Here is a 25,118-nt window from a genome sequence, read left to right as displayed (position 1 = left end):
CCGTGCCCCGGGCTCACCCCGCTCCTTGCGCTCCGGGAAGCCCAGCTGCGCGTCGAAGGTCGGCATGTGGAGCGGGTCCGGCTCCACCTCCGCGTCGATCAGGTAGCGCCGGACCAGGTGCGCCCCCATCCCCGCCTCGGTCACCTCGGGGCCGCGCTGCCTCGGAAGCACTTCCCCCCCCCCCCCGGAACCGGATGTGAAGGGCTCGCTCTGCCCCCCCCCAGGACCATAGAGATCACAGGGCAGTTCCTAGATAGGCAGGAGGCTTTCTGGTTTCTGGCCCATGTCATCGTGGGGGCGGGGCCTCTGTTCGCCCCGCCTCTTTTCCCGTGGGATCTCTGCTCCCGCCTCTCCCTCCTGCGCGTGGGTCCCCCGGAGGGTGTGTTCCCGCTCTCCAGGAACAGGGGCACATCAGCCAATCACCACCCTTCTGCTGGGGGAAATTTGCATGTAACAATCCTATTGGCTGCCCCAGCTCCTGGGGTAAGACATGGGCCTCCTGGTGGGTGAGGCCCAAGGGGGCCTGGTCTGCGGCCCCACCCCAGGCCCTGCTGCCCCTGCTGGGACCCCTCGTTGTCTGTGTATGTACAGCGCCTAGCACTACCGCAGTGCACCTAATAAATAAGGTACAGCGCCTAGCACAACAGGGCCGTACTGTAATACACCTAATAAATGTCAGCTAGCCCCAGATTGACTGGGTACATGTTGCTCCAGGATGGGATGCAGAGACAAAATTTCTTGACACCTGACACTCCCGTCTGCTCCAACAAAGACCCAGGGTCTGAATTACTTGCCCCAAAGCTGCAGGTTTACCTGAAAGCAGCTAACAGAAGTGTTCCTGTGTTTAACACTCTGGCCTTGGCTACACTTGCGAGTTACAGCGCTGTAAAGGCTCCCCGAGCGCTGTAACTCACTCCCCGTCCACACTGGCAAGGCATTTGCAGCGCTGTATCTCCGTGGTTGCAGCGCTGCATGTACTCCACATCCCCGAGAGGAATAGCGAGTATTGCGCTGCCGCTGCAGCGCCGCAGCGCCAGTGTGGCCGCCCAATGCACTGTGAATGGCCTCCAGAAGTATTCGGCAGTATCCCACAATGCCTGTTCTAGCCACTCTGGTCATCAGTTCAAACTCTACTGCCCTGGCCTCAGGTAACCAACCATGTGACCCACCCTTTACATTCCCCGGGAATTTTAAAAATCCCCTTCCTGTTTGCTCAGCCCGGCGTGGCGTGGAGTGCTATCAGCGAATCTTTCCAGGTGACCACGCCTCCACGCGCCAAGCTCCAGCATGGAGCAATGGCGAGTTGCTGGACCTCATCAGTGTTTGGGGGGAGGAAGCTGTCCAGTCCCAGCTGCGCTCCAGCCGTAGGAATTACGATACCTTCGGGAAGGTATCAAAGGACATGATGGAAAGGGGCCATGACCGGGACGCCCTGCAGTGCAGGATTAAAGTGAAGGAGCTGCGGAGTGCCTACCGCAAAGCCCGCGATGCAAACGCCCGCTCGGGTGCTCCCCCCGCGACCTGCCGATTCTACAAAGAGCTGGATGCGATACTTGGGGTTAACCCCACCTCCACTCCGAGCACCACCATGGACACTTCAGAGCCGGTGTGGGGGGGAGGAGGAAGAGGAGGAGGAGGAGGAAAACGGGAGTGATGGTGGTGGGCCAGATGGAGATACCCCGGAATCCCTGGAGCCATGCAGCCAGGAGCTCTTCTCGAGCCAGGAGGAAGGTAGCCAGTCGCAGCGGCCGGTACTTGGTGGAGGACAAACAGAAGAGCAGGTTCCCGGTAAGCGGGTTTTTTTTTCGGGAAGGAATTTTTTCGGTGCGGGCTCTTTGGGAGAGGAGGGTTAGGCATGCATGCCTAGATGCGGAATAGTGCATTGATGTGGTTTATCACATCGCGGTAATCGGCCTCGGTAATCTCCTCGAATGTCTCATCCAGCACGTGGGCAATGCGCTTGCGCAGGTTTATCGGGAGAGCCACCATGGTCCTTGTCCCAGCCAGGCTAACGTGTCCGCGCCACTGTGCCGCGAGGGACGGGGGGACCATTGCTGCACACAGGCAAGCTGCATATGGGCCAGGGCGGAAGCCGCATTGCAGTAGAAGACCCTCCCTTGCTTCCCAGGTCACCCTCAGCAGCGAGATATCGTCCAGGACGAACTCCTGTGGAAAATGTTGGGACAGTGTTCAGTGTAGGTGCCCCCTGAAGCTGTTGGCTCTCCCCAAGGCACAGAAACCCAGAGGACAGTGTAGCCCTGAAACAATCAGTCCCCCTTACTCACCATTTTGAGGCTCCCGTGGGATATGTGTGCTCTGTTTCGGACAGGAAAATTATGCTATTGTGTAGACCCTGTGTGTTTTCTACTCCTTAAGTGCGGGGGGAATCATTACTCTGTCTGGTATAAACAATGCTGCCTCTGTTAAATGTTGCGTTTTGCCTATACAGCTGCATCAACCTTGAGACCTCAGCCGTCCCTCTTATCGCCTGCTCAGAGACTGCAAAGACTCAGGAAGAGACCGCGAAAAAGCAAAGAAGACATGCTGCAAGAAGTGATGCGGCAATCTATTAAAGAGAATGAGAAAGCACAGGACTGGAGGGAGAGAGAAAGCTCCCTAAACCCCCCAGAAGGACTTGATTGAGGGGTTCTTGTCCCTACACGCTCTGCTTGGGACTGTGTTCCTGGCATCTAATAAACTGTCTGTTTTACTGGCTGGCTGAGAGTCACGGTGAATCTCAGGAAGAGGGGTGCAGGGCCCTGACTCCCCCACACTCCGTGACATTGGGCTGGGGGCAGTGCTAATGCAAGAGGAGGCAGGGGGTAAAAGACATCCCGTGGCGTACTGAAGCAAGAAATTGTCCCCCACTGAGCAAAATGACGCTCCCATTGAGAAGGAATGTTACGCCATTGTCTGGGCTGCCAAGCAGTTTAAGCCCTATTTGTACAACAAAAAATTCCCTGTGTTGAGTGATCCTGCCCCTCTGGTCTGGCTGCATAAGGCCAAGGGTACCAACTCCAGGTGATTGCGTTGGAGTTTAGCCCTTCAAGAGTATGAAATGGATATAATCCCCATAAGGGGGAAGGAAAATACTGTAGTTGATGCATTGTCCAGAATGGGGAGTCCTTAGGATGCAGTCAGCGATGTTTGTGACATCCCTTCCTGCATGAATTTTGCCTTGGGGGTGTGATGTTATTGACACCAACCAGGACCATATAGATCATTGCTGGAACCAAAGTCCTGTAGTGGCCCCACATCTCGTATAAAGGGGGTCAAATAAGGTGTCTAAGACAAGGTTATGGTTTGCTGGTTATGATTATGCTGTCTGTATGCATGTATCATTTTTGTATTTAAAGTTATAAGTATTGGCGCAATACCGTCTGTATTTCAAACTTGTGCTGTGCTTCTGGATGATACCCCAGACAATTTGGTGTCAGCACTGCCTAGCCTGCTTGATGGCCCATTAAGGACCATCAGCTATACCAGGGTTCGGCAACCTTTCAGAAGTGGTGTGCCGAGGCTTCATTTATTCACTCTCATTTAAGGTTTCGCGTGCCAGTCATACATTTTAATGTTTTTAGAAGGTCTCTTTCTATAAGTCTATAATATATAACTAAACTATTGTTGTATGTAAAGTAAATAAGGTTTTTAAAATGTTTAAGAAGCTTCATTTAAAATTAAATTAAAATGCAGAGCCCCCCGGACTGGTGGCCAGGACCCGGGCAGTGTGAGTACCACTGAAAATCAGCTCGCGTGCCGCCTTGGGCACATGTGCCATAGGTTGCCTACCCCTGAGCTATGCAATTGACCCATTGAGAGAAGGCAGACACACCTCAGCAAGGCATGAAGGGACCTGCCTATGGACAGAACTCTAAGGTTTTTCTATGCAGTGTGCTGGATAGGGTGTCCTTGGGACAAGGAAAGCAAAGACCACATGGCAAGAGACTATAAAAGGATGATGCCTCATCGCCATCTTGTCTTCAATCCTGCTTCTAACCTCTGGAGGGACTTTGCTACAAACTGAAGCTCTGAACAAAGGACTGAATGACCCATCCCAGCTGGGGATGTTCCAGAGACTGGATTTGAACCTAGTTCATTCCATCACTGCTACAAGCCTGAACCAAGAACTTTGCCATTACTGTATGTAATTGATTCCATTTAACCAATTCTAGCTCTCATCTCTATCTTTTTCCTTTTATGAATAAACCTTTAGCTTTTAGATTCTAAAGGATTGGCAACAGCGTGATTTGTGATTAAGATCTGATTTGTATATTGACCTTTGGGATTGGGAGAACCTTTTTTCTTTTACTGGGGTGTTGGTTCTCATAACCATTCACTCCCATAACGAGTGGCACTGGTGGTGATACTGGGAAATTGGAGTGTCTAAGGGAATTGCTTGTGTGACTTGTGGTTCGCCAGTGGGATAAAACCAAAGTTCTCTCTGTCTGGCTGGTTTGGTGTGCCTTAGAGGTGGAAAAACCCCAGTCTTGGGCTGTAACTGCCCTGTTTTAAGCAATTTGTCCTGAATTGGCACTCTCAGTTGGGTCCCGCCAGAACCAGCATCGTTACAGAGGACCAAAAAAGTGCCACCGTGGCTGAACATTTAAAAAAAGAACAATTAGAGGCAAAAGGGTAACCTTTAAAAAGTGGAAGTTAAATCCTATTGAGGAAAATAGAAAGGAGCATAAACCCTACATAACATAAGATGGCAATATTGGGTCAGACCAAATCTCCCTCGCATTCTCTGCAGTGAAGACCGATGCAAAGAATTCATTTAGTTTCTCCGCAATGGCCTTATCATCCTTGAGTGCTCCTTTAGCATCTCAATCAGCCAGTGGCTCCACTGGTGGTTTAGCAGGCTTCCTGCTTCTGATGTACTTTTAAAAAAAATTGCTGTTATTTTTTGGCCAGCTGTTCTTCAAATTCTTTTTTGGACTTCCTAATTATATTTTTACACTTCCCTTGCCAGAACGAACAGAATGTTGCGAATCATTAAGAAAGGGATGGATAATAAGACAGAAAATATCATATTGCCTCGATATAAATCCGTGGTATGCCTACATCTTGAATACGGCGTGCAGATGTGGTCACCCCATCTGAAAAAAGATATATTGGAATTGGAAAAGGTTCGGAAAAGGGCAACAAAAATGATTAGGGGTATAGAACAGCTTCCGTATGATGAAAGATTAATAAGACTGGGACTTTTCAGCTTGGAAAAGTGGCAACTAAGGGGGGATATGATAGAGGTCAATAAAATCATGAGTGGTATAGAGAAAGTAAATAAGGAAGTGTTATTTACACCTTCTCATAATACAAGAACAAGGGGCCACCAAATGAAATTAATAGATAGCAGGTTTAAAACAAACACAAGAAAGTATTTTTTCACGCAACGCACTGTCAACCTCTGGAACTCCTTGCCAGAGGGTGTTGTGAAGGCCAATACTATAACGGGGTTCAAAAGGGAGCTAGATAGATTCATGGAAGATACGTCCATCAATGGCTATTAGCCAGGATGGGCAGGAATGGTGTCCCTAGCCTCTGTTTGTCAGAAGCTGGGATTGGGTGACAGGGCATGGATCACTTGATGATAACCTGTCTGTTCATTCCCTTTGGGGCACCTGCCATTGGCCACTGTCAGAGGATAGGATACTGGGCTTGATGGACCTTTGGTCTGACCCAGTCTGGCCATTCTTATGTACTTGAAGCAGGATGTTTGGTTTGAAGCGTGTCAGAGATTCCCCTGGGGATAACAAGCCTGGTACATATCAATTTCTTTGTTAAATTGATGAACTCATATGAGCTTCCAGCGTCCAGCGGGCATAACTGGACACTGCAAGAGGGAGGTTCCTAGGGTTGTGTCTGGGACTGGAGATATTGGCTAGTGCCATGCGGCTGGCCAAAAGCGCTCACCCATGTAGCTGGGAGCAACTTACATGCCAGAGGCTGTGTGTGAACAGCCTGGGAATGGGGGTTCTCACAGCAGAGCAGGGTAAGGCTGGCTCCCTGAGTTGAGGATTGGAGTGACCTAGCAGATCACGGGTCCAGATAACACCAGGGGAATGTCACAACCTAATAACTAATGTACAACACCTAGCACAATGGGGCCCTGGGCGCTACTGTAATATACCTAATAAATAACATACGGGGCCTAGAACTACAGGGCCCTGGGCACTACCGTAATACAGCTAATAAATAACATACGGGTTCTAGCACTGTGGGGTTTTGGGCCGGGGTTGAGGCTCCTAGGCATGTTTGTGGAAAAATGCCTCTTCGTGCATTGAAACGCAGCGATCTCGGATCCCATTACTGTGGCTACCACACAGCGCCCTCTAGTGCCACGCTTTGGCATTGGCATCTGGGTTCACTAGACAAAACCTCACCCCCATTAAGTCATCTGTGTTGCCCCCCTCCCAGCACCCCGCCTGTTCCTGGGAGATTGTAGCTCTTTAGACCCAGCCTTGTGGGATCTGATGAGCTCTCAGTCCAAGATGGGGTGGCTACAGGCCTTTTACCAGTTCGCATCCCCTCCCCCACCCCGCACCCCAATCCTGCTGAGAATATCCCAATGCCCACACCTCAGGCCTGGCTTCTAATGAGCTGCACTTATTTTGCAAAACAGGCGTTTACGCAAACCAGGGTCTCCCCTCCACTGGAGCATGGTGGCTGCAGCTGGTGTGGTTTCTATTCTGGTCCCTGTGGGTGTGTTTGCCACCTGCCAGGGGCTCTCAGAGAGAGGAACCTTTAAAACTCAAAGCCGGTGAGGATGTGGTAATATTTGAAGCCTGTAAACTTTGTAATATAGTTTGGGAGAAAGAATTTTACCCAGAGGACTGGAAGAAAGGTGTGATCTGTAAATTACCAAAGAAAGGCAACGACTTGGTGTGTTTCAGAGTAGCAGCCGTGTTAGTCTGTATCCGCAAAAAGAACAGGAGTACTTGTGACACCTTAGAGACTAACAAATTTATTTGAGCATAAGCTTTCGTGGGCTACAGCCCACTTCATCGGATGCATGCAGTGGAAAATACAGTAGGAAGATATATATATCTATATATCTATATATAGATATAGATATATATACACACAAAGAGAACATGAAACAATGGGTGTTATCATACACATTATAAGGAGAGTGATCAGTTAAGGTGAGCTATTATCAGCAGGAGAGGGAAAAAAAACTGTTTGTAGTGGTAATGAAAATGGCCCATTTCCAGCAATTGACAAGAAGATGTGAGGAACTGTGTGTGTGGGGGGGGGGAATAAGCATGGGGAAATAGTTTTACTTGGTGTGTGATAACTGGCCAGAAATATCATTATTTTCAGTACTTGGAAAAGTGTTTGGTAGTGTACTATTGGACGAAATGAAATTGGTCATATATGAAAAACTGTAATGAGAGTGCAGGTTTTAGAGCCCAAAGATTTGCCCTGATACAATTGAGAAAGGGCTTGCTTGGCAGGGAAAATTAGTCTTGAGTTTCATAGAGTGCATCAAAATTTTTGACTGCATTCATACAGAGTTGCAATGGAAGATCTTGCAACAATATGGCTTCCTAGAAAGATAGTATCACTAGTTACGATGCTGTACAAAGGATAAAATGCTATGTAAGGACAGAAAGTGGGGAGACTGATTGAGCTGGAGCGCAGCACGGTCGCATCTCTTCACCCCTTCTTTTCTGCGTGATGATAGATTACATGATGCGAAAGTGAAACGCAGCATCAAAGGAAGATACAGGAGTTATGTCAAGCAGAGGAAAACTTCAAGATCTCAATTTTGTTCCATTGGACACAGATGATGACGCTATAGAATAGATCAGGGTTCGGCAACCTTTCAGAAGTGGTTTGCCGAGTCTTCATTTATTCACTCTAATTTAAGGTTTCGCGTGCCAGTAATACATTTTAATGTTTTTAGAAGGTCTCTTTCTATAAGTCTATAATATATAACTAAACCATTGTATGTAAAGTAAATAAGGATTTTAAAATGTTTAAGAAGCTTCATTTAAAATTAAATTAAAATGCAGAGCCCCCTGGACCGGTGGCCAGGACCCCGGCAGTGTGAGTGCCACTGAAAATCAGCTCACGCGTTGCTTACCCCTGGAATAGATCCTCACCAAAGTCAAACATGAGGCCGCCAAAGTAGGATTAAGAATTAGCCAAAAGAAAACAAAAGTTGTGCTAGTTGAAAGAGGAACCAGCAATGATGGGGCATCTGTGATTAACAGTTAAGAATATGACATGGCTAATAAGTTGTATATCTTGGAAGCACAATCAGTGTTGATGGCCAAGGAGATGGAAGTAAGATCTGGGAAGGGAAGTGGAGCTGTTCTGAGACTGGCAAATATATGGGAAAATAAGGAGATTGACACAAGACCCGAGATGAAGATGTACAATATTGCTGTGATATCCACAGTGGGGATATGCCTCTGGCACTTGTGAAATGTGAGATGCCCCCAGTAGGAAACAACATATTCCATCAGAGACGCTTGCAGAGAATAGTTGGGGTCCACAGACGGGAAATCATAACAAACGTTGATGTGTCCCAAAGGCCTGGCCAACAGCCGTAAAGCCAATGATTTGAGGAAGAAGGCTGACGTGGTTTGGGCCTGTTGCATGGATGCCAAAGAAATGTGTTCTTAGATGAGCCCTTGACTGGATCCCACTTGGTAGAAGATGACAAAGAGGACAACAGCGGCCATATAAGAAATCCCTGCAGCCCAAGCATCACAGAGTGGGACTCACCTTCAGTCACTCTGTTTTCTGGCACCTAAAGGGCAAGGCTGTGGGCTGGGTTCCTCTTCTGCTAACCGAGCCCACAGCTGGTAGTCGGGCGTGGTACGTATGGTAACATGGGCAGTGACCCGTGGCGGGGCTGGGGGAGGAAGGAAGTTACATGCATGTGAAAATCACAGAGCTCCTGACAGAGCCAGGCTGTGGCTGGTTCCCTTAGACGTCCTTCGAGTCCGTCCGCGGGAGATCGGCATGGCTCACCTGAGCGACTACGGGAACTGGATGGGTCATTTGCAGTCAAAGGGCAAGAAGCCAGCGGAGCGCAGAGGTAAATGGCCAGTGATCTGAGTGGGGGCCTGGCTACCAGGCCTTCCAGGGGCTGTCAGCTTGGCAGATCTTAGCTACTCAGATGGGAGGCCTCAGAGGAAAACCCAGGCTGCTCCCAGGAGCATGGTGGGGAAATTAATAGGGGCTCTCTCCCCTGCTAGTCTGTGCTACCCCGATGTCCTGGCATGGTGCTAGGTAATGCTGTGTTGCAGGGTGGGTGCTCTCCCACCCGTCAGGGCTGGCCCCAATGCCCCAGCGTGGTGCTAGAGGGTGCAGGGCTGCCTTTCCCACAAGTTGTACACCCAAAGTCTTGACCACGTGTGGTTGTTAAAGATCCTCTGGCCCCTTCCATAAGAGTCAGGGTGTTACCCGTTGTGTCCTGGCCAAATTCCAGCCCAGGCAATTCTGACTGTCCCCCCAAAGCCCCATTGTGGTTTCAACTGAGAACTGGATTCGTCCTTCCCACCCTGCATAGCTGCATAGCATCCCCAGAGATGGCTGCATCTCAGTGCTGGGTGAAGAATCCCTGTATAAACAGCCCTACACCCCACCCCAGAGATGGCTGCATCTCAGGCTGAAGGATCCCTATATGCCATGCCCCAGAGGCAGCATCATCTCAGCGCTGGGTGAGAGAGCCTTGTATAAACAGCCCTGTGTTCCACCCGAGGTGGCTTCATCTCAGGCATGGGTGCGGTGATAGATCAATAGAAATACACCCAGAGCCCATGAAGTGCCTTGGGATGAAAGGGAGAGTCAAGAGACTGTATCAGTGTGTGTGTGAGCATGCTCCCACCCTGGGTGAAGCAGCCCCCTCCTCCGGCTGAGCCAGCTCGTCTGCTGCCCAAAAAGAGCCCCCACCCTCCCTCTTCCTTCCCACCCAAGGGAGGGTTTGTGACCAGCCAGCCTCTCTTCCCATGGCTGGCTCCCTCCCGTGGAGATCTCCCGTTCCCGCCACACTGGCCCAGCCTGTCCCGGTGAGACTGAGTGGCTCTGTAATCTCCAGGTGTGGCTGCTGAGTCCGACAGTGGGGACGACTACGAGAATGTGTCCCTGGAGAACTCTCCCAAGCCCCCGCCCCTGCCGCGCGGGAAGAAGGCGAAGGCGGCCGCGCCGAACCGGAAGGACAAAGGAGGAGCAGGTACCAGGGAGCCCCAGCTGCCCCGCTCTGCAGGGATCGCTCCTGCCCCACTGCTCGGGGGGTGTCAGCGCAGAACTCAGTATCCAGCCCCGAGCCACCTTTGGGTCTGTGGGAGCCAGTGAATCTGGGCCTGGCTTGGCTGCTCACAAACTGGCCTGGCTGGGAATGGCTGGGCAAGCCCACAGTGGGTGGTGGTAGCACAGAATGAGGAGACTGGTTACATGGAGGGGAAGGCCAGGCCTGTGGCTCACATGCGGGCTGGTGGATTCAGTTCCTGACCCCTGAGCACTGCCCGGGTCCCTGCCCATAGACGCAGAGACTCAGACGCCCGTCTCTGTTAGGCGCCACCAGCCAGACCTACCCTTCTCTCTCCTCTCCAGGTCCGGCAGCGACACCAGGCAGACCCCCCAAAACCGGTGAGAAACGTTCCAGCTTTTTGCTGGGGAGCAAGTGAGGCCTGGGTACAGAGCAGCCGCCCCGTCCAGCGGCCGGTCCACGCAGCTGAGAGCTCGTCACGTACGGGCAGCATCGGGGGACAGAACTCGTGACCTTCTGTTCCCACAGCTGTGACATGTCCCAGCCAGCAGGGGGCAGCGCCACATACCCGAGCTGCTTTGACACGTCCCAGCTGTGCAGTCCCCGTTCCCCACCCCCATTTCCAGGGCATCGCAGGCTTTACCTCCCCAGCCCCCCGTTTCTCACTATGGCACTGGAAGAAACATCCCCCACCCCAGAGTTCAGGGGTGCCCCTCCCCCACACAAACCCCCATCCCTGTGCTGGGAGCTCGCACGATATAATCCCTCCGGTTTCCTTTCAGACCTGGCCATTTCAGTGATCTCGGGGGACCCGGTCCTTCGGCCTTCCAAGCTCGGTGAGGACTCGGAGCTCTGCTCGGCTTGCGGCAGAACGCCCCCTGCTCCCCGCACCCTGGCCCAGGGCAGGACCCGTCCCTCCAGTCTGTTCCCCGAGGCTATCAATTCCAGCTGGTCGATCCCTTGGGGCCTGGCTGCTTCCTGGGTGGCTGGGGTAGCTGAGCGCTGGCTGGTGGGGAGAGGGGGGTCCCAGCGGGATCACCCCAGTAGGGGCACAGACTGGCCCAGAGCAGCAAGCCAGGGTGGGTGGGGAGGGTGAAGCCCAGCCAGGTAGGGGCTGTGTGCGGCCCCCTCTGCAGCCAGGATGGAGAGTAGGATTTCGTGGTCTTTGCAGCAGAGCTGGCAGATTTAACGCTCTTTGTCCCCCACGCCCAGGGCTGGACCTGTCGTCCGCAGCCGTGGCAGCTGCCTTCCAGCCCCCGGGAGGAGGTGAGTAGAGTCTGCCAGGGCAGGGGGGCGCCCTCATGCCAGTGGCGGATTAATAATTTTGCCGCCCCTAGGCCGGGAAATAATTGCCGCCCCGACTCTGCCCTTTTCCCGCCTCCATTCCAATCCCCTCCCCAGAGTCCCTGCCCCAACTCCGCCCCCTCCCTTCCCCTATTGGATCCCTTCCTCAAAGCCCCGCCCCCGGCCCCGCCTCTTCCCCCAGCGCGCGGCGTTCCCCCACCTCCCCCCTCCCTCCCTGCCCTGTGAAACAGCTGTTTCGCGGCGCAAGCGCTGGGAGGGGAGAGACATAGGACGCGGCGGCGCGCTTGCAGAGGAGGCGGAGGTGAGCTGGAGCAGGGGGGCGGGGCGCGGAGGGTAGCTTCCGCCCCTGCAAATTTGCCGCCCTAGGCCTAGGCCTTGTCGGCCTGGGCAATAATACGGCACTGCCTCATGCTACCCTGGCTCGGGGCACAGGGTGAGTGTGACAGGAGCCTGAAGTTGCACAGAGCCAGGCCGGGTCTGGACTTGCAGGGGAGAATGAAGGAAAATTCAGGTTGCTCCTGGGTTGGGGGCTCAATAAGGGGCTCTCTTCCCTCCCAGTCAGAGCTGACCCCCAATGCGGCACTAGGGGGCGCTGTGCTGCAGGGAGCAGGGTGGGGGCTCTGTTGGGGGCTCTCTTCCCTCACAGTCAGTGCTGACTCCAGTGCGGCACTAGGGGGCGCTATGCTGCAGGGAGTGGGACAGGGGGCTCAGTAGGGGGCGCTCTCCCCTCACTGTCCATGCTGACCCCCAATGCCACAGTGCAGTGCTAGAGGGCTCTCTCCCCGCAGTCAGTGCTGGCTCCAGTGCCATAGGGGGCGCTGTGCTCTCTTTTAGGCAAGGCCCCATACAATCAGACGATTATGCCTGAACACAGCCAATTAACAAAGCTCCTGGGGCAGTTTTGGGGAGAGTCGCGGTGCTCACCCCAATGTCCTGCCCATTGCGGGGGAATTCCATTTCCTCTCCCTGGATTCCCCCTGCCTTGTCAACCGCCCAGGGAACTCTCCTTCCAGCCGGGCCCTATGCTACACAACTCTCCAATGGCCGCAGCACTCCACCCCAGAGGTGGCTGCATTGAAGTGCTGGGAGAAGCAATCCCTGTATGGACACAGCTGGGCAGAGGGAGCTGGGGGTCCGGCTTCTTGCTCTTGCCAAATGGAGGTGCTCTCTGTGGAGTTACCCGGCTATCTGGTGGGATGCCCCGTAAACCTCTCCTTTCCATAACCCCATTTGTACCAGCAGGTACCTCCTGCCGACATTTCCCAGGCACCCACTGGAGGGAGAGTCCTTCACTATAATCTGCCCTACTCAGCCCTCCCTGCTTAGCTTCCCCCCTGTCCTGATACCCTCTCCCTTCAGAGAGCTAACTGCTGCTGTTCCCCATAGATCTTCCCCTCCCTAAACCTGCCTCACGGAGAGGCTGCCCTGGGAGGTCTCTGCTGATCACCTACGTCCTGCTGGGGGTTTGCTTCCTCATGTGCAGCGTGTTCCTCGTCCTGGCCCTCATGAAACGTGAGTGTGGGGCGGTCCCGGGTGTGTCAGGACAGCTGCAAGTGGGGTCATGCGGGCTGGGCTCGCCGTGCCTCATGTCCCCACAGGGACGGGGCTGCTCAGGAATTTCCCATTGAGACTCTGGGCCAGAAAATTGAGGGTTTGATTCAACAAAATTTCACGAAAAGGGGTCGGTTTCCACAGACATTTTTTGCCTTTTTGAGAGAAAAACCAAACACTGGAAAGAAGAAATATTGTGATTCAGAAATGCTGCCATGGTGCCTCAAAGGAGCTGAGTTCAGTTATCACGTGTCCCCATTCTCCTCTCTGGGCTTGGCTCCTCAACTGGACTACACCTCCCAGAATGCACCCCTGCCAGGGAGTCCCATGATGCACTGCCTCCACTTTCCAAGAGGGGAGACTGCAGTGCATCATGGGAGAGAGATACCTCATGCTCCTAGTCACTGCTCTAGGGAAGGCTCCCTGGTTGGACCATTAAAATCTCACGTGGTGTGTGATGGTCTCCCCTCCTGGAGAGGGCAGGCAGTGCATCATGGGGCCCAGTGGTGGTGCATCATGGGAGATGAAGTCTGGGTGGGGAGACGAGTCCCTACTGGGGAAGAGGACATGAGGCATCCAAACTACAACTCCCATGGGGTGCCAGAGCAGAATTTCCAAATCAACGTTTTTCAGTATTTGAAGTTCCAACATAGGAAGAAAAAAGGACTTAAACCCCCCCCCCCCCACAATTTTAGTCAAAAATTAAGGGTTTGTGTGTGTGTGTGTGTTTGTAAAAAAGTCTGTGGGACAAGTCTGGCATTTTCCAGCAAGCTCTGTCCACAGGCAAGGCCACCCGGACTTAGGCTTCACCAGGTCTGAAGGGGATGGGGGATGAATCTCCAGCAACTCTGCATCTCAGGAGCGGAGGCTTTGCCCCTGGAGCGAGAATTCGTACCCCAAAAGTGTTAGGCTGAGATTCTGCTCTCACTGGCCCTGATGAAAATCAGATGTCACTCCGCTGAAATCAGTGGAATAGCTGTGCCAGGAGTGTGATTGGAATCTGGCCCAGAGGGCAGGATGAGTCCTTGCTCCAAATCGAAGAGCCCAAACCTGCAAGGGAAGCACTCAGCAGAGCCAGACCCTAAAGGATCAGCACCCAGGCTAAGCAGCAGAAGAGCAAAGTGCAGCAGAAGGAGCTGTAACAGCAAGGGAGTAACCCTGGATTTACTCCACTCAGCACCTGATCTATAAACGTGAGGAATCATCACCTAAGAGTAAGGGGGTGATGTTAATAGTGCTGCCAACCCTCACTATATTTGGTGTTTTTCCTTAAAGCCCCAGCTCCCGGAGTCCTGGGATGATGGGAAACACTTAGCTCATTTCAAAACAAACCAATAAATGCTTAACCCTCACAGCTGGGAAAGGAATAGCTGGAGAACACAATCCCTACGGGGTCTTGTGCATTAGACCCTTTCCCCCTACTCTGCGTCTCTCTTGGCTACTTAGATCGTTAGCTCTTCAGGGCAGGGACTGTCTACTCCGTGTTTGTGCAGTGCCCAGCCCAACAGGGCGCCGATCTTGGCTGGGCCTACGCACTGCCTTTGTACACGCGATTACTAATAGCTCAAGAGACCAGAGGGCAAACCAGAAGAATCCCCAAAATAATTTTAAAAAGTTTAATGGGTTTTTTTGGGGAGGGGGCACGATTCATAACTTTTTGAACACCTGGCATTGGAAAATCTGTCACTGACAGCACTAAGCGACTCCCCTTCCTCCCCATCAAACCGATTCCCCTAGCACGGGAAGAAACCAAGCCATTGGGGGCTGGAGCAGTTTCTAGTGTAAAGGATCACAGCTCTGCTCTTTGCTCTTTGTTCATCTCCCAGGCCCACAGCTGCAGCAGGAGTCAGAGGAGCCGAATTTCCACCTTCCCCAGAGGGCAGCTAATGGTAAGTAAATGCTCCCAAGCTAGCCCAGCATGCTTGTCTCTGGCTCAGCATAGATGCTGGCTGGGTGGGGGCGCTGTAGCCGATCATTTTATTGCAGTGATTTGTTTAGCAGCCTGCAATACCGGGCCAGATTCTGATATGTTACAGCCGTGTAAATCTGGAATAACTCCATTGACTGGCGTGATGGAGATCAGAATCTAGTGCAGGGTCAGGAGGTCCCTGTCTAAAGGCTATAGCTGTAATTAGCACCGGGTGAGGTTTGGGCTTTTAATGTAAGTTACAAAAACATGTGAAGTCTGAGTTTTGAAATTCTCACTGGGTTTCAAAAAGACACAAACGGGTGGGTTTTTTGTTCCCATGTTAGTAGTTTTCCCATCAAGGTGTTTGTCTCTCCGAGGTTTTTTAGAAACTAAAAACACCCACACTTTCCAAAGCCAAAACGTTTTGATTCACAAAAAAAGTGTCACTGGGGAGCCAACGTGGCCAGTCAGGCGGGGGAGGGTGAGTAAGAGACACCATTGGGGGGAGGGGCGGAGGGACACATGGGCATGTTCACAGCAGACCTCAAGTAGCCAAATATTTCAGTGTTTCCCCAAGTTTTCCACTTTTTAAGGCTAATTTTCATTAAAAGAATCAAATGAAAACCTGTAACCAGCTCTAGCTGCTATTAGTGCCATAGTAAATAGCTCTGTATCCCAATTCTCACCATCCTAGACCCAAACGCGTGTCTCTCCTACGCACCACCCATAAGCCAGCAATAACCTTCCCTCTAATGGCACCATTTGATCACAAACCTCTACATAACTCCTGCTACTCTGAGAGAGATCAGACTCAGTTTGTATCCCTGTGACCGGGGTCCTAGTGCGGAGCCAGCTGTGGTCACTCAATTAGGGTGAACTGCAAAGAATGGGGCAGCCAAACCCCCAAAAGCTGGTGGATATTCCAATACTTAGATTGACCAACCCAGCATAAAACAGCTTCTTTATTACCTCATATGTGTAACCCTTCGGCCAGGTGTTGCCAGCAGCAACAAGGGTCGGGTTCAGTATCTAGGAGTTCCTTTTCAACAATACAACACAAAACTGACTCGAACTCCTTGGACAATTACACATCACCCCCTGGGTGCCTCTAAGAGGCAATACTTCCCCTCTTGCAAGCACCGAGTCTGAGTGTAGCAAAATCTTAATAAAAGGAGGGAATTAACTCAGCATTAATGGGGGAAAACACCACAACTAGGGTTCATAAACACAAGCCATGAGCAAAAGACCCACCCCCAAGTAAGTTGGGCAGTATCCTTTTCCCCTCAGGGTCTTAAGTCCAGCAACCCAAAAGTTCCTTTAACGTGCCCGTCCCTTCTCCGTACCCCACTCACAGTTGCTGTCTTTGGCCAGTGCAGCCCCAGAGTTCAGAGGTTCATCCGCAGAGTTCACCTCCCACCCTGTGTGGAAGGTGGGGGAGCAGAGGTGGGGCAAGAAGGCACCTTACATACTGCACTGCTCAGGCACGTGCTCATCGCCCCAATGGCCGATTGCCACGCCTCTGCAGGGCTCTGCTCTGACCCTCTCCACCAGCTTCTCTGCTGGCCTCTTGGCACACCTCACCACCAGCCGCCCTGCTGACCACGCCACTCCACCAGCCTCCCTGCTGCCTGTTTGCTGTGCCTCTCTGCCAGCCACCCTGCTGACCGCACCTCTCTGCCAGCCGCCCTGCTAGCCGCGGCTCTCTGCCAGCTGCCCTGCTGGCCACGCCACTCCGCCAGCCTCCCTGTTGGCCACTTGCCACGGCTCTCTGCCAGCCACCCTGCTGGCCGCGCCTCTCTGCTAGCCTCCCTGCTGGCAGCTTGCCACACCTCTCTGCCAGCCGCCCACCACGCCTTTCCACCAGCTATCCTGCTGGTCACTCACTAAATATCTTCAGCCCTCTCACCCTACTTAACACAGCCCTCAGTGATTTCAGCTACTAGTGGGAGAGCCTCGCAGCTGGTGCATACTGGGTAGTCTCTTGCAATAGAGATGCTGTCCCAAAGGAGGTCTAATACTTAGACCTAGGAATCAATGATTACGGCTCTGCAGCATATAACAAAACTCTCAATTAAATCTAAATTAACTCTTTTACCATATCATGGAGAGAAAGAAGGGATCAAATAGTGTCCAGGGTCCCACAACACCCACCAAAGCCATCTGTCACCACCTTCTCCCACCTCATTGGGCTCTGGAACCCATGTTCCATGCCTAGTGAGTGACATTCAGTTGAGGGTGAATCCCTCCATTGGGGTGTGCTAGGTACAGTTCTGCTGCCCTTGGTTCACACAACAGGAATAACAACGCTTTATTACTCCTGCTCCAATAACAAGGAGACTGGGAAGCCAACACCAGCCACAAGTGATCATTTGGGCAAGCAATCCCATCATGCCAAGCACCTAGGCAGGGTGGGTGTGTCCATGCAAACAAGCTCAGCTTCTGAAGTCTTTTTCCACAGCTCACCGCTAGATGTCAGGGGAGAGCTCATTCAGACTCTGCTTACATCTGTAAATACATAAAAACACAAACATTATCTCCCCACCTGTCTTTTGAGGGTTATTTATTTTGCAGGCTGTTTAACCCTTTCTAGCCATGCATCACAATCCCCACGGCACCTTACCCAGCATGCCTGGCCAGCCTCTAACTCCCATGAATCTCTCTAGACTAGAACTCTCAGAATCCCTCTACTCGGGGCAGCAACCAGGAATGGGGCGGAGCTGAACCTGAAACTTCTCTTAAAGGGCCAGCATACCATGAGCTGCTCCCATCTGCAGTAGATTTGCTGGTCATTTGTAGCTGCGAATCAATCCTTACGCTGATTCCCATGGCATTTAGGGTTACCACCTGTCTGGTTTTTACCCGCACAATCTGGTTTTTGGCTTCTGTGTCAGGGGGCTATTAAGGGTTGTCAGGTGACTGGTTTTCGGGACCTGGCAACCCTAAATGGCACCCAAACCAAAAGCCTGGTTATCGCAGGGTGCAGGGGCGGCTCCAGGCACCAGCGCAGCAAGCGCATGCCTGGGGCGGCCTGCCGGTCGCTGCGAGGGTGGCAGTCACGCTGCCTTCGGCGGCATGACTGCGGGAGGTCCCCCGGTCCCGCGGCAAATCGGCGGCAATTTGGCGGCGGGACCGGCGGACCTCCCTTAGGCATGCTTCCGAAGGCGGCCTGACTGCCGTGCTTGGGGCAGCAAAATACATAGAGCCGCCCCTGGCAGGGTCGGGGGAGGTGCCGGGTCATTAACCCTCATGAGCCCCTGCTCAGCTGGGGCAGCCTCCTATCTGCAGGTGGGAGGATCCAGCAAGCGACAGGGGGCGGGGGAGGGAGGGAGAGGAGCGAGTTATGGGGGTGGGGCCTTGGAGAAGAGGCGTGGCAGGGGTGGTGCCATGGGGGTTCAGTTACCAGCAATTAGAAAGGTGGCAACCCTAATGGCATCCCTCAGGCTTTTGACTGGCTGATGTGGGGTCCCAGTATGAAAACGGCCACATTGGGAACTCACACGGATCCGGCCATGCACCAGCTGCCAGTCAGCAACAAACCCCTCCATTACCAACTTATTCCTCTCCTTGGAGATGGACCATCCCCTAGCGTTACAGGTGGGCTCCCCACACTGCACATGGTCACTCAGGACACCAGCCTGGTTATGGCAACCTTTCCCCTTTCCTGATCCCAAGGGCGTTTCTGTTTGCAGTGTCCCAGAACCGGGTGGATTGGGAGAAGATCCGAGCAGAGGTTGCGGCACTGCAGAAAACAGTAGGTGAGAGAATCACAGAGATGCTTCTCACTCTCATCAGTAGTAAGAGTGAGGGGCTGCGAGGTTGGGGTTGTGGGCTCTGTATCCACCTGGGGCTATGGACTTGGGCAAGTGTTTTATTAGGTGTATTATGGTAGCTTCTTGGAGCCCAGTCATGGCTCATGACCCCAGTGTGCTAGGTGCTGTACGTAATTAGGTGTTTTGCAGTTGCTCCAAGGAGCCCCACCCTGTACAAACACAGACCAAAATGCTTCCAGCCTAAGCAAGTCATGTCTCTGGACCCAGGTGGCCATGGCATGGAGAGTCTGTAGCCACTGAGGGCTCTGCGGCTGTCCCTGGCCTGCCCAGCTGGGGCTCTCAGAACACTGCAGGGACGATGCAGAGAAGGTCTTTGACTTTCTCTGGCTTGGGCGATGCAGGGAGCCAGCCCAGATGCTCAGAACAGTCCCTTCTGGCCTTAACATCTGTGGGTGAAATCCTGGCCTCCCGGAAGGCAGGAGGGGTTCTGCCCTTCTGCCCTGCCCCTCTGTGAAACTCCTCCCTGCTCCGAAAGCACAGTCCCTACCTCTCCAGCTGAGCCTGGCCTACACACAAAGGTTGTGCTACTCGAGTTATATTGGTCCATTTAAAGCAGTACAACCCTCCTAATGGAGAGCCAGTTATCCTGGTATAAATGTACTTACGCCAACACAGCCATTCCTACACAGGGAGGGAATATGTAAAAGGCACCTTCGACTCAGTATAACTGGATCCGCTCTAGGGGTTGTACTGGAATACCTAGAGCAGTTTAAAAAATAATCATTTCCCTAAACAAAATAGTTATGCCAATACAAAGGCTGGGGGTAAGGCAGATCTTAAGGAGAATCTCCATCAGCAGTATAGGATCTACAACACACAGCTAAACAGTAGAGGGCAAGGAAGATATAATAATCCCTAGTTCTTGTATACTGCTGTTCATCAGTAGATCTCAAAGCACTTTGCAAAGGAGGGCAGTATCATTATCCCCATTTGACAGATGGGGAAACTGAGGCACAGGGACAGGAAATGACTTGCCCCAGGTCACCCAGCAGGTTAGTAGCAGAGCTGGGGATCAAACTTAGATCTCCCAAGCCTCAGGCCAGTGCTCGATCCATTAGCCCACCCTGCCTCCTTCACCCATTGCTCAATTCTGTAGGTTTTGTACCCACCCACCTCTGGTGGGGTTCTGCTGAGCAGTGGCTGCCCTGAAGCATTTTAGATGAACTCTTAGGGGCGAGCTTCGATGGTTTAATTAGAGTGAAAACAATTAAAAACCGTCCAGAGTGATCCATTTTTAAAGAAACACGAACAGCAAATCGTTTTGTTACCAATTCTCGAGTAGCTGGTTCGGCTGCCCAGGACCCAGCACCTGGCTCAAGGGCTACCAAAGCCCTATTTGGGGTCTTTAAGTAAGACTTAAGCAGCCTGGTACTGGCCCTCTGCAGTCCCCTAAAGTAGGGTTACCATATTGCCACAATCAAAAAAGAGGACACTGGGGGAGGAGGGAGCCCCGCCCTAGCCCCGCCCCGCCCCCATCCACTCCCTCCCACTTCCCACCCCCTGAATGCCCCCCCAGAACCCCAACCCCCCCTGCTTCTTGTCCCCTGACTGCCCCCTGCTGAGAACCCCCCACCCTAACTGCCCCCCTAGGACCCTACCTGTCCCCTGACTGCCCCGACCCTTATCCACTCGCATGGGTGGCGGGGTTGTAGAAATTTTGGTGGTGCTCAGAACCCCCCCCCCCACCTGCCTAAGGCTCTGGGAGGGGGGTTGGGTGGGGGGAGGAGGTCTGGGGTGCAGGTCCTGGTCTGGGGATTAGGGTGCAGGAGGGGTGCAGAGTGCAGGTTCTGGGATAGAGTTTGGGTGCTGGGTGCAGGCTCTGGGCTGGGGCAGGGGGTAGGTGTGCAGGAGGGGGTGAGGGGTGCAGGCTCTGGGATGGAGTTTGGGGGTGGGAGGCGGTGCAAAGGCAGGGGGTGCAGGCTTTAGGAGGGAGTTTGAGGGCAGGAGGGGGTGTGTGGGAAGGGGGGAGGGGGTTTGGGAGGGAGTTTGGGGATAGGAGGGGATGCAGGGGTGAGGGCTGTGGGTCTGAGGATGGGGGTTCATGATGCTGGAGGGGGCTCAGGGATGGAGCAGAGGATTAGGGTGCGGGGGGATGAGGGCTGGGGCTGAGGGGCTTGAGGCGTTGGAGAGGCTCAGGGCTAGGGTGGAAGGGCAGGGTAAGGGCAGCCTGTCTTCCCATTAGTGGATGGGGGACGCTAGGACCCGGGGGCAGCAGACAGCAGTTGCTGCTGGCTCTGGCAGTACAAGCAGACAAGGGAGAGGCAGGCAGAGAGGGGGCGCCCACAGGGGGGGACGACGCACAGAGGGGGGGTGGCAGGTGGAGGCCGGGGACCCATCCAACACTCCCCCACTCCCTGACTGCCCCCCGGACTCCCCTTACCATTCTGGCTCCACGTGTTTGCAAAACACGCTGCCCGGTGGGTCGGTTTGTGTGTTACACAGGGCTGCAGACAGAGGGAGGGGGGAGCAGGGGAGGGCTCTGGCTGCTGGAGGCCAATGGGAGCTGCTCAATCGGCCCAGCCGCCCAATCAGCAGCTGCACTCTGCATGGAAGGGAGGGAGGGAGGCGAGGGAGAAAAAAACCCTGGACATTTTAACCTTGTTACTAATTCCTCCCGGACGGCTATTTAGAGACGCAAAAGCCGGACATGTCCGGGGAAATATGAACGGATGGTAACCCTACCTAAAGGGACCGATCCTGTGTCACACTGGGCCACACTGGTGGTGTGAAGGGGGTGGAAATTGCCCCTGCCCTAGGCAGGGGGGACTCCCAGGTTAGTGTGGAGCTGGCGTCAGAGCCCTGCACCCTCCTGGCTTCCAACCCCTGGTGTAAGGGATGGATCAGGGGCTTGGCTGGAGCACGCTGCACCATGGGTATTCCCTGCTTCCCAGAGGAGGCAGAGAGTGAGTTAGAGCAGCCCGGAGGCTGCTCTGACTGTCGCCAGGGGCCCAGGTTCCAGGCATCGCAGAGAAGACTTTGAGCAGGGCCTGTGGCGTCTGTAAGTGGCCCAACGTTGGGGACCGTGTAGGAAGCTCTGAGATGACCATGCTGCACTTTGGCTGCTAACCTCCTTTCCTCCACCAATCCAGACGCTGTCCATCTTTCGGTGTCTGGGGAGCTGGCCGCTGTGAAGGCGTCTCACAGTAAAATGCAAGAGCAGATCACGGCGTTACAGAAAACAGTAGGTGAGGAGCACAGTGCCAGCTGCCGTGCCCATGCTAGGGCTGCAATCAGAGGGAGGTGGCAGCAGACACTGGCCCGCAGGGCCAGATGCTCAAGGGAGCTCTCCGCACACGGCAGCTCCCGTTGCGGGATTCTCTGTTGTTCTCAGTGGGACCTGCGGGGTGGGGGATTCTTTGAGCCAACCCCAGGCCCACCAAGGCTGCTGGCTACAGCCATCCCCTGTGGATCTCTCTCCGTATGTCTACACTCGTCCTGGGAGGGAGCCTCGCACCCGGGTCGACAGAGCGGGGCTAGCAGGGCTCGCTCTGGCATACTAAAAAGAGCCTTGTGGCTATTGCTTTGGCGCCGCGGCTGGGGCTGCACTCGGGCCCCTAGGCCCTGGAGGGGAATGGGGTTAGAACAGGGGGCTGGGAGTCAGGACTCCTGGGTCCTTTTCTTGGCTCTGCCAGATTCCCTGCCTGGCCCTGAATTGGGTTATTCTGGGTTTTGCTTTCTAGATTCTGTCTGCGGCCATTGCCCATGGGGCTGGGCCTGGTTCCAGAGAACCTGTTACTACTTTTCAGAGTCTACCAAAACCTGGCGGGAGGCCAAGCAGTACTGTTTGGATTATGGGGCACAGCTGGTGATCATTAACACCAAAGAGGAGCAGGTAAAGGTGCCTGCCACCCTCCTGGCGTACCCCGACCAGGCCAGGGAATCGCACAGCTACCCAGCAACAGCAGCAGGTTTACCCTGGGAATCCCTAGCGGGTGGGACCCAGGTGACCAGGGAGCAGGTGAGACCGACTGGGCCTGGCTCTTAAAACACGGCTCTTTGAAGGGTCACCAGGTTTTTCAAAAACCACATGCGGGCTTGGGTCTTAAAGGGAGCCCGGCACTCCGCAAACCAGCACACGCCACGTGCCGCGTGTTAACCAACCCACCGTGAGCGCTGAGGCCACCCCGGGTTAATATTCCCAGCAGAGGAATATTGATGCCTGAGCATGCCAGAAAAGCACCCAGAACAAAAGCCTAGATAGCGCGGCAAAAACCTGCAAATACAAGCGGGGGCAGGGTTTGAACTGGAGGGTTGTAAGAACAGGCTGGAGTCCCTATGGAGTTTTTGCCAGTTCTGTTGGGAGGGGCATTTCTGGGATGTTTTCAAGCGATCAGCCAGGCAAACCTTCAGTGGCTCTGCCCTGAACCCCTGTATCTTCCCCCAATGCCAGTTCATGTTTCCTCCCTGCATCCATCCCTTCCTCCCCAGGAGCTCAGGCCCCACGCCTCCTCCTTCAGGCCTCCTATTGCTTGGATTGAGAGCTGGACTGAGACCACACCCACTCATTCCACCCACCGGCCAGGAACAGCCCTCAGTTCCTGCTGGATTTGAGGTGGTGATACATCTATGGCATTTAAGGTCCCCCCCTAGCATATCACACTCTTCGATGTTGCTATCCTGCTAGCACCCTCAGGGGTAGAGCTATTATTCAGTTGGGGGAACTGAGGCATAGCGAGAGATGCAGGGACTTGACCAGGGCCATGCAGGGAGTCAGTAGCAGAGCTGGGACTTGAACCTGCGTCTCCTGAGTCCCAGGCCAGCACCTTGCCCACCAGGCCATCCTTCCTGGTATTGGCAGAGTATGTGGCCTGTCCCCCACCCATTCACCCCCTTACTCTGTTCTTGTCTATTGCAGGTGTTCTTGGTGAAGAACCGCCCAAAGTCCCGGGCGTACTGGCTGGGGCTGAGTGACCAGAAAGAGGAAAATCAATGGCTCTGGGTGGATGGCTCCCCTCTGAAACTCAGGTAGGTGGGGTGAAAGGCTCCATGCCCCCCTGCACCACCCCTTGCTCCCCGCTGTGGTCTCCATGGGGCTTTGCTCTTCTTCACAGCTTCTGGAGCAGCGGGGAGCCCAATGACGCCGGCGACGAGGACTGCGGCACCATGGCGATCGACGGCCGCTGGAACGACATTAACTGCTACATGACCGACTACTGGATCTGCGAAAAGCCCTGGCTCTGCTAGAGTCCGGCTCGACCGCCGGCACACGCCCTTCCTGAGCCACGGGCTGACCAGCGGGACCAGGCCCTGCCTCCTCCAGATCGCCCGTGGGACAGTCACCCCAAGCTGTGTTCTCTTGGTGATGCTCCCCGTCGCACAGCTCTTTCTGGGGGCTAGGAGTTGTTCCGAATCCCTGGGGGGGGGATGATATTTCTGCAGTGTTTCCTAGTGGGTAGGGCACCAGGCTGGAGCACAGCAGACGTGAGTTCTCTTCCCTGCTTCATCCTGGGACCTTGGACAACTCCCTTCCCCATGCCTCAGTTTCCCCTTGGAAGGGCTCAGGCTGTATCACTTCTGAATTTTGGATGATTGTATTTCACAGTACCATGACATGACTGGGTCATGGAATGCCTACGTGTGTGTGGATGCCCCAGGAGGTAGCAGGGTCGGCATGTCTCTGCCAGGGACTCTGCAAACCAATGGGGACGGACCAGCATGCAAGATTACGTTAAACACCGTGGGACAATGAATTTCCTCTGCCTGGGAGATGCCGCTTTCTGCTCTTGTCCAAGGTGAGGGAGGCTTGGAAGTAATGGAAAGTTACCAAAAGGCAGAACAAAAGAAGCAGGAGTTTAGAAAGGGACATCTGGGGGGAGCTTTCTCGGGGACAGAGCCACCTTGCACCAGATTAAGGGCTGGTCTACACTAGAAAATCAGACTGACCCACCTACATGGGTGAATAATCCACCCCCCTGAGCAATGTAGTTAAGCTGACCTAACACCCAGGGTGGAGAGCTCGGTTGGTGGAATAATTCTTCCGTTGACTTCGCGCTACCCATCTCGGGGAGGTTGATTTCCTCTAGCGATGGGATAGGCCCTCCCGGTGCTGTACTATGTGGCTGCCCAGAAACTGGTCCATGGTTCAACCTTTCTTCCTCTACTATGTGATCACTGGCTTTTAGCAATAAACCTGACTGATATTGATTGTTTGGTCTCTTGAATATACTTCATAACGAGCCAAAGCGCGGGCAAGCAACTGACTATACTATTTAGCATCTGCTTTTAGGCTGTTTTATATGTGTCTTGCTCGTTGTTGCCAATGAACTCACACAGAAAAATGATCAAAGGCAAAACCACCATA

General features: G+C 53.6%; 2 protein-coding genes across 2 annotated transcripts in view; one reads left to right on the top strand and one right to left on the bottom strand.

Annotated features, from left to right (window-relative positions):
• Window positions 1-178, bottom strand: part of NDUFB7 (NADH:ubiquinone oxidoreductase subunit B7) — a 2,340-nt gene extending 2,162 nt beyond the window's left edge. Inside the window, exon 1 of the mRNA XM_026658502.2 lies at window positions 18-178. Coding sequence (XP_026514287.1) covers window positions 18-129 — 112 coding nt within the window. The 5' untranslated portion in view covers window positions 130-178. The remainder of the gene's footprint in view (window positions 1-17) is intronic.
• Window positions 179-8,973: 8,795 nt separating this feature from the next.
• Window positions 8,974-24,001, top strand: LOC113407865 (C-type lectin domain family 17, member A-like). The gene is made up of 11 exons (XM_026658503.1): window positions 8,974-9,049; window positions 10,052-10,186; window positions 11,005-11,058; window positions 11,435-11,488; window positions 12,914-13,039; window positions 14,905-14,967; window positions 18,677-18,742; window positions 21,907-22,002; window positions 22,498-22,649; window positions 23,673-23,782; window positions 23,869-24,001. Exons 1-11 carry the CDS (start codon window positions 8,974-8,976, stop codon window positions 23,999-24,001), a joined length of 1,065 nt encoding a protein of 354 aa, XP_026514288.1.
• Window positions 24,002-25,118: the final 1,117 nt, after the last annotated feature.

This window comes from Terrapene carolina, unplaced genomic scaffold, assembly GCF_002925995.2.
Source record: "Terrapene carolina triunguis isolate 2854851 unplaced genomic scaffold, T_m_triunguis-2.0 Scaffold450, whole genome shotgun sequence".
Lineage (NCBI taxonomy): Eukaryota > Metazoa > Chordata > Testudines > Emydidae > Terrapene > Terrapene triunguis.
The sequence above is the reverse complement of the archived record's forward strand: the minus strand, read 5'-3'. Positions and strand labels throughout refer to the sequence as shown.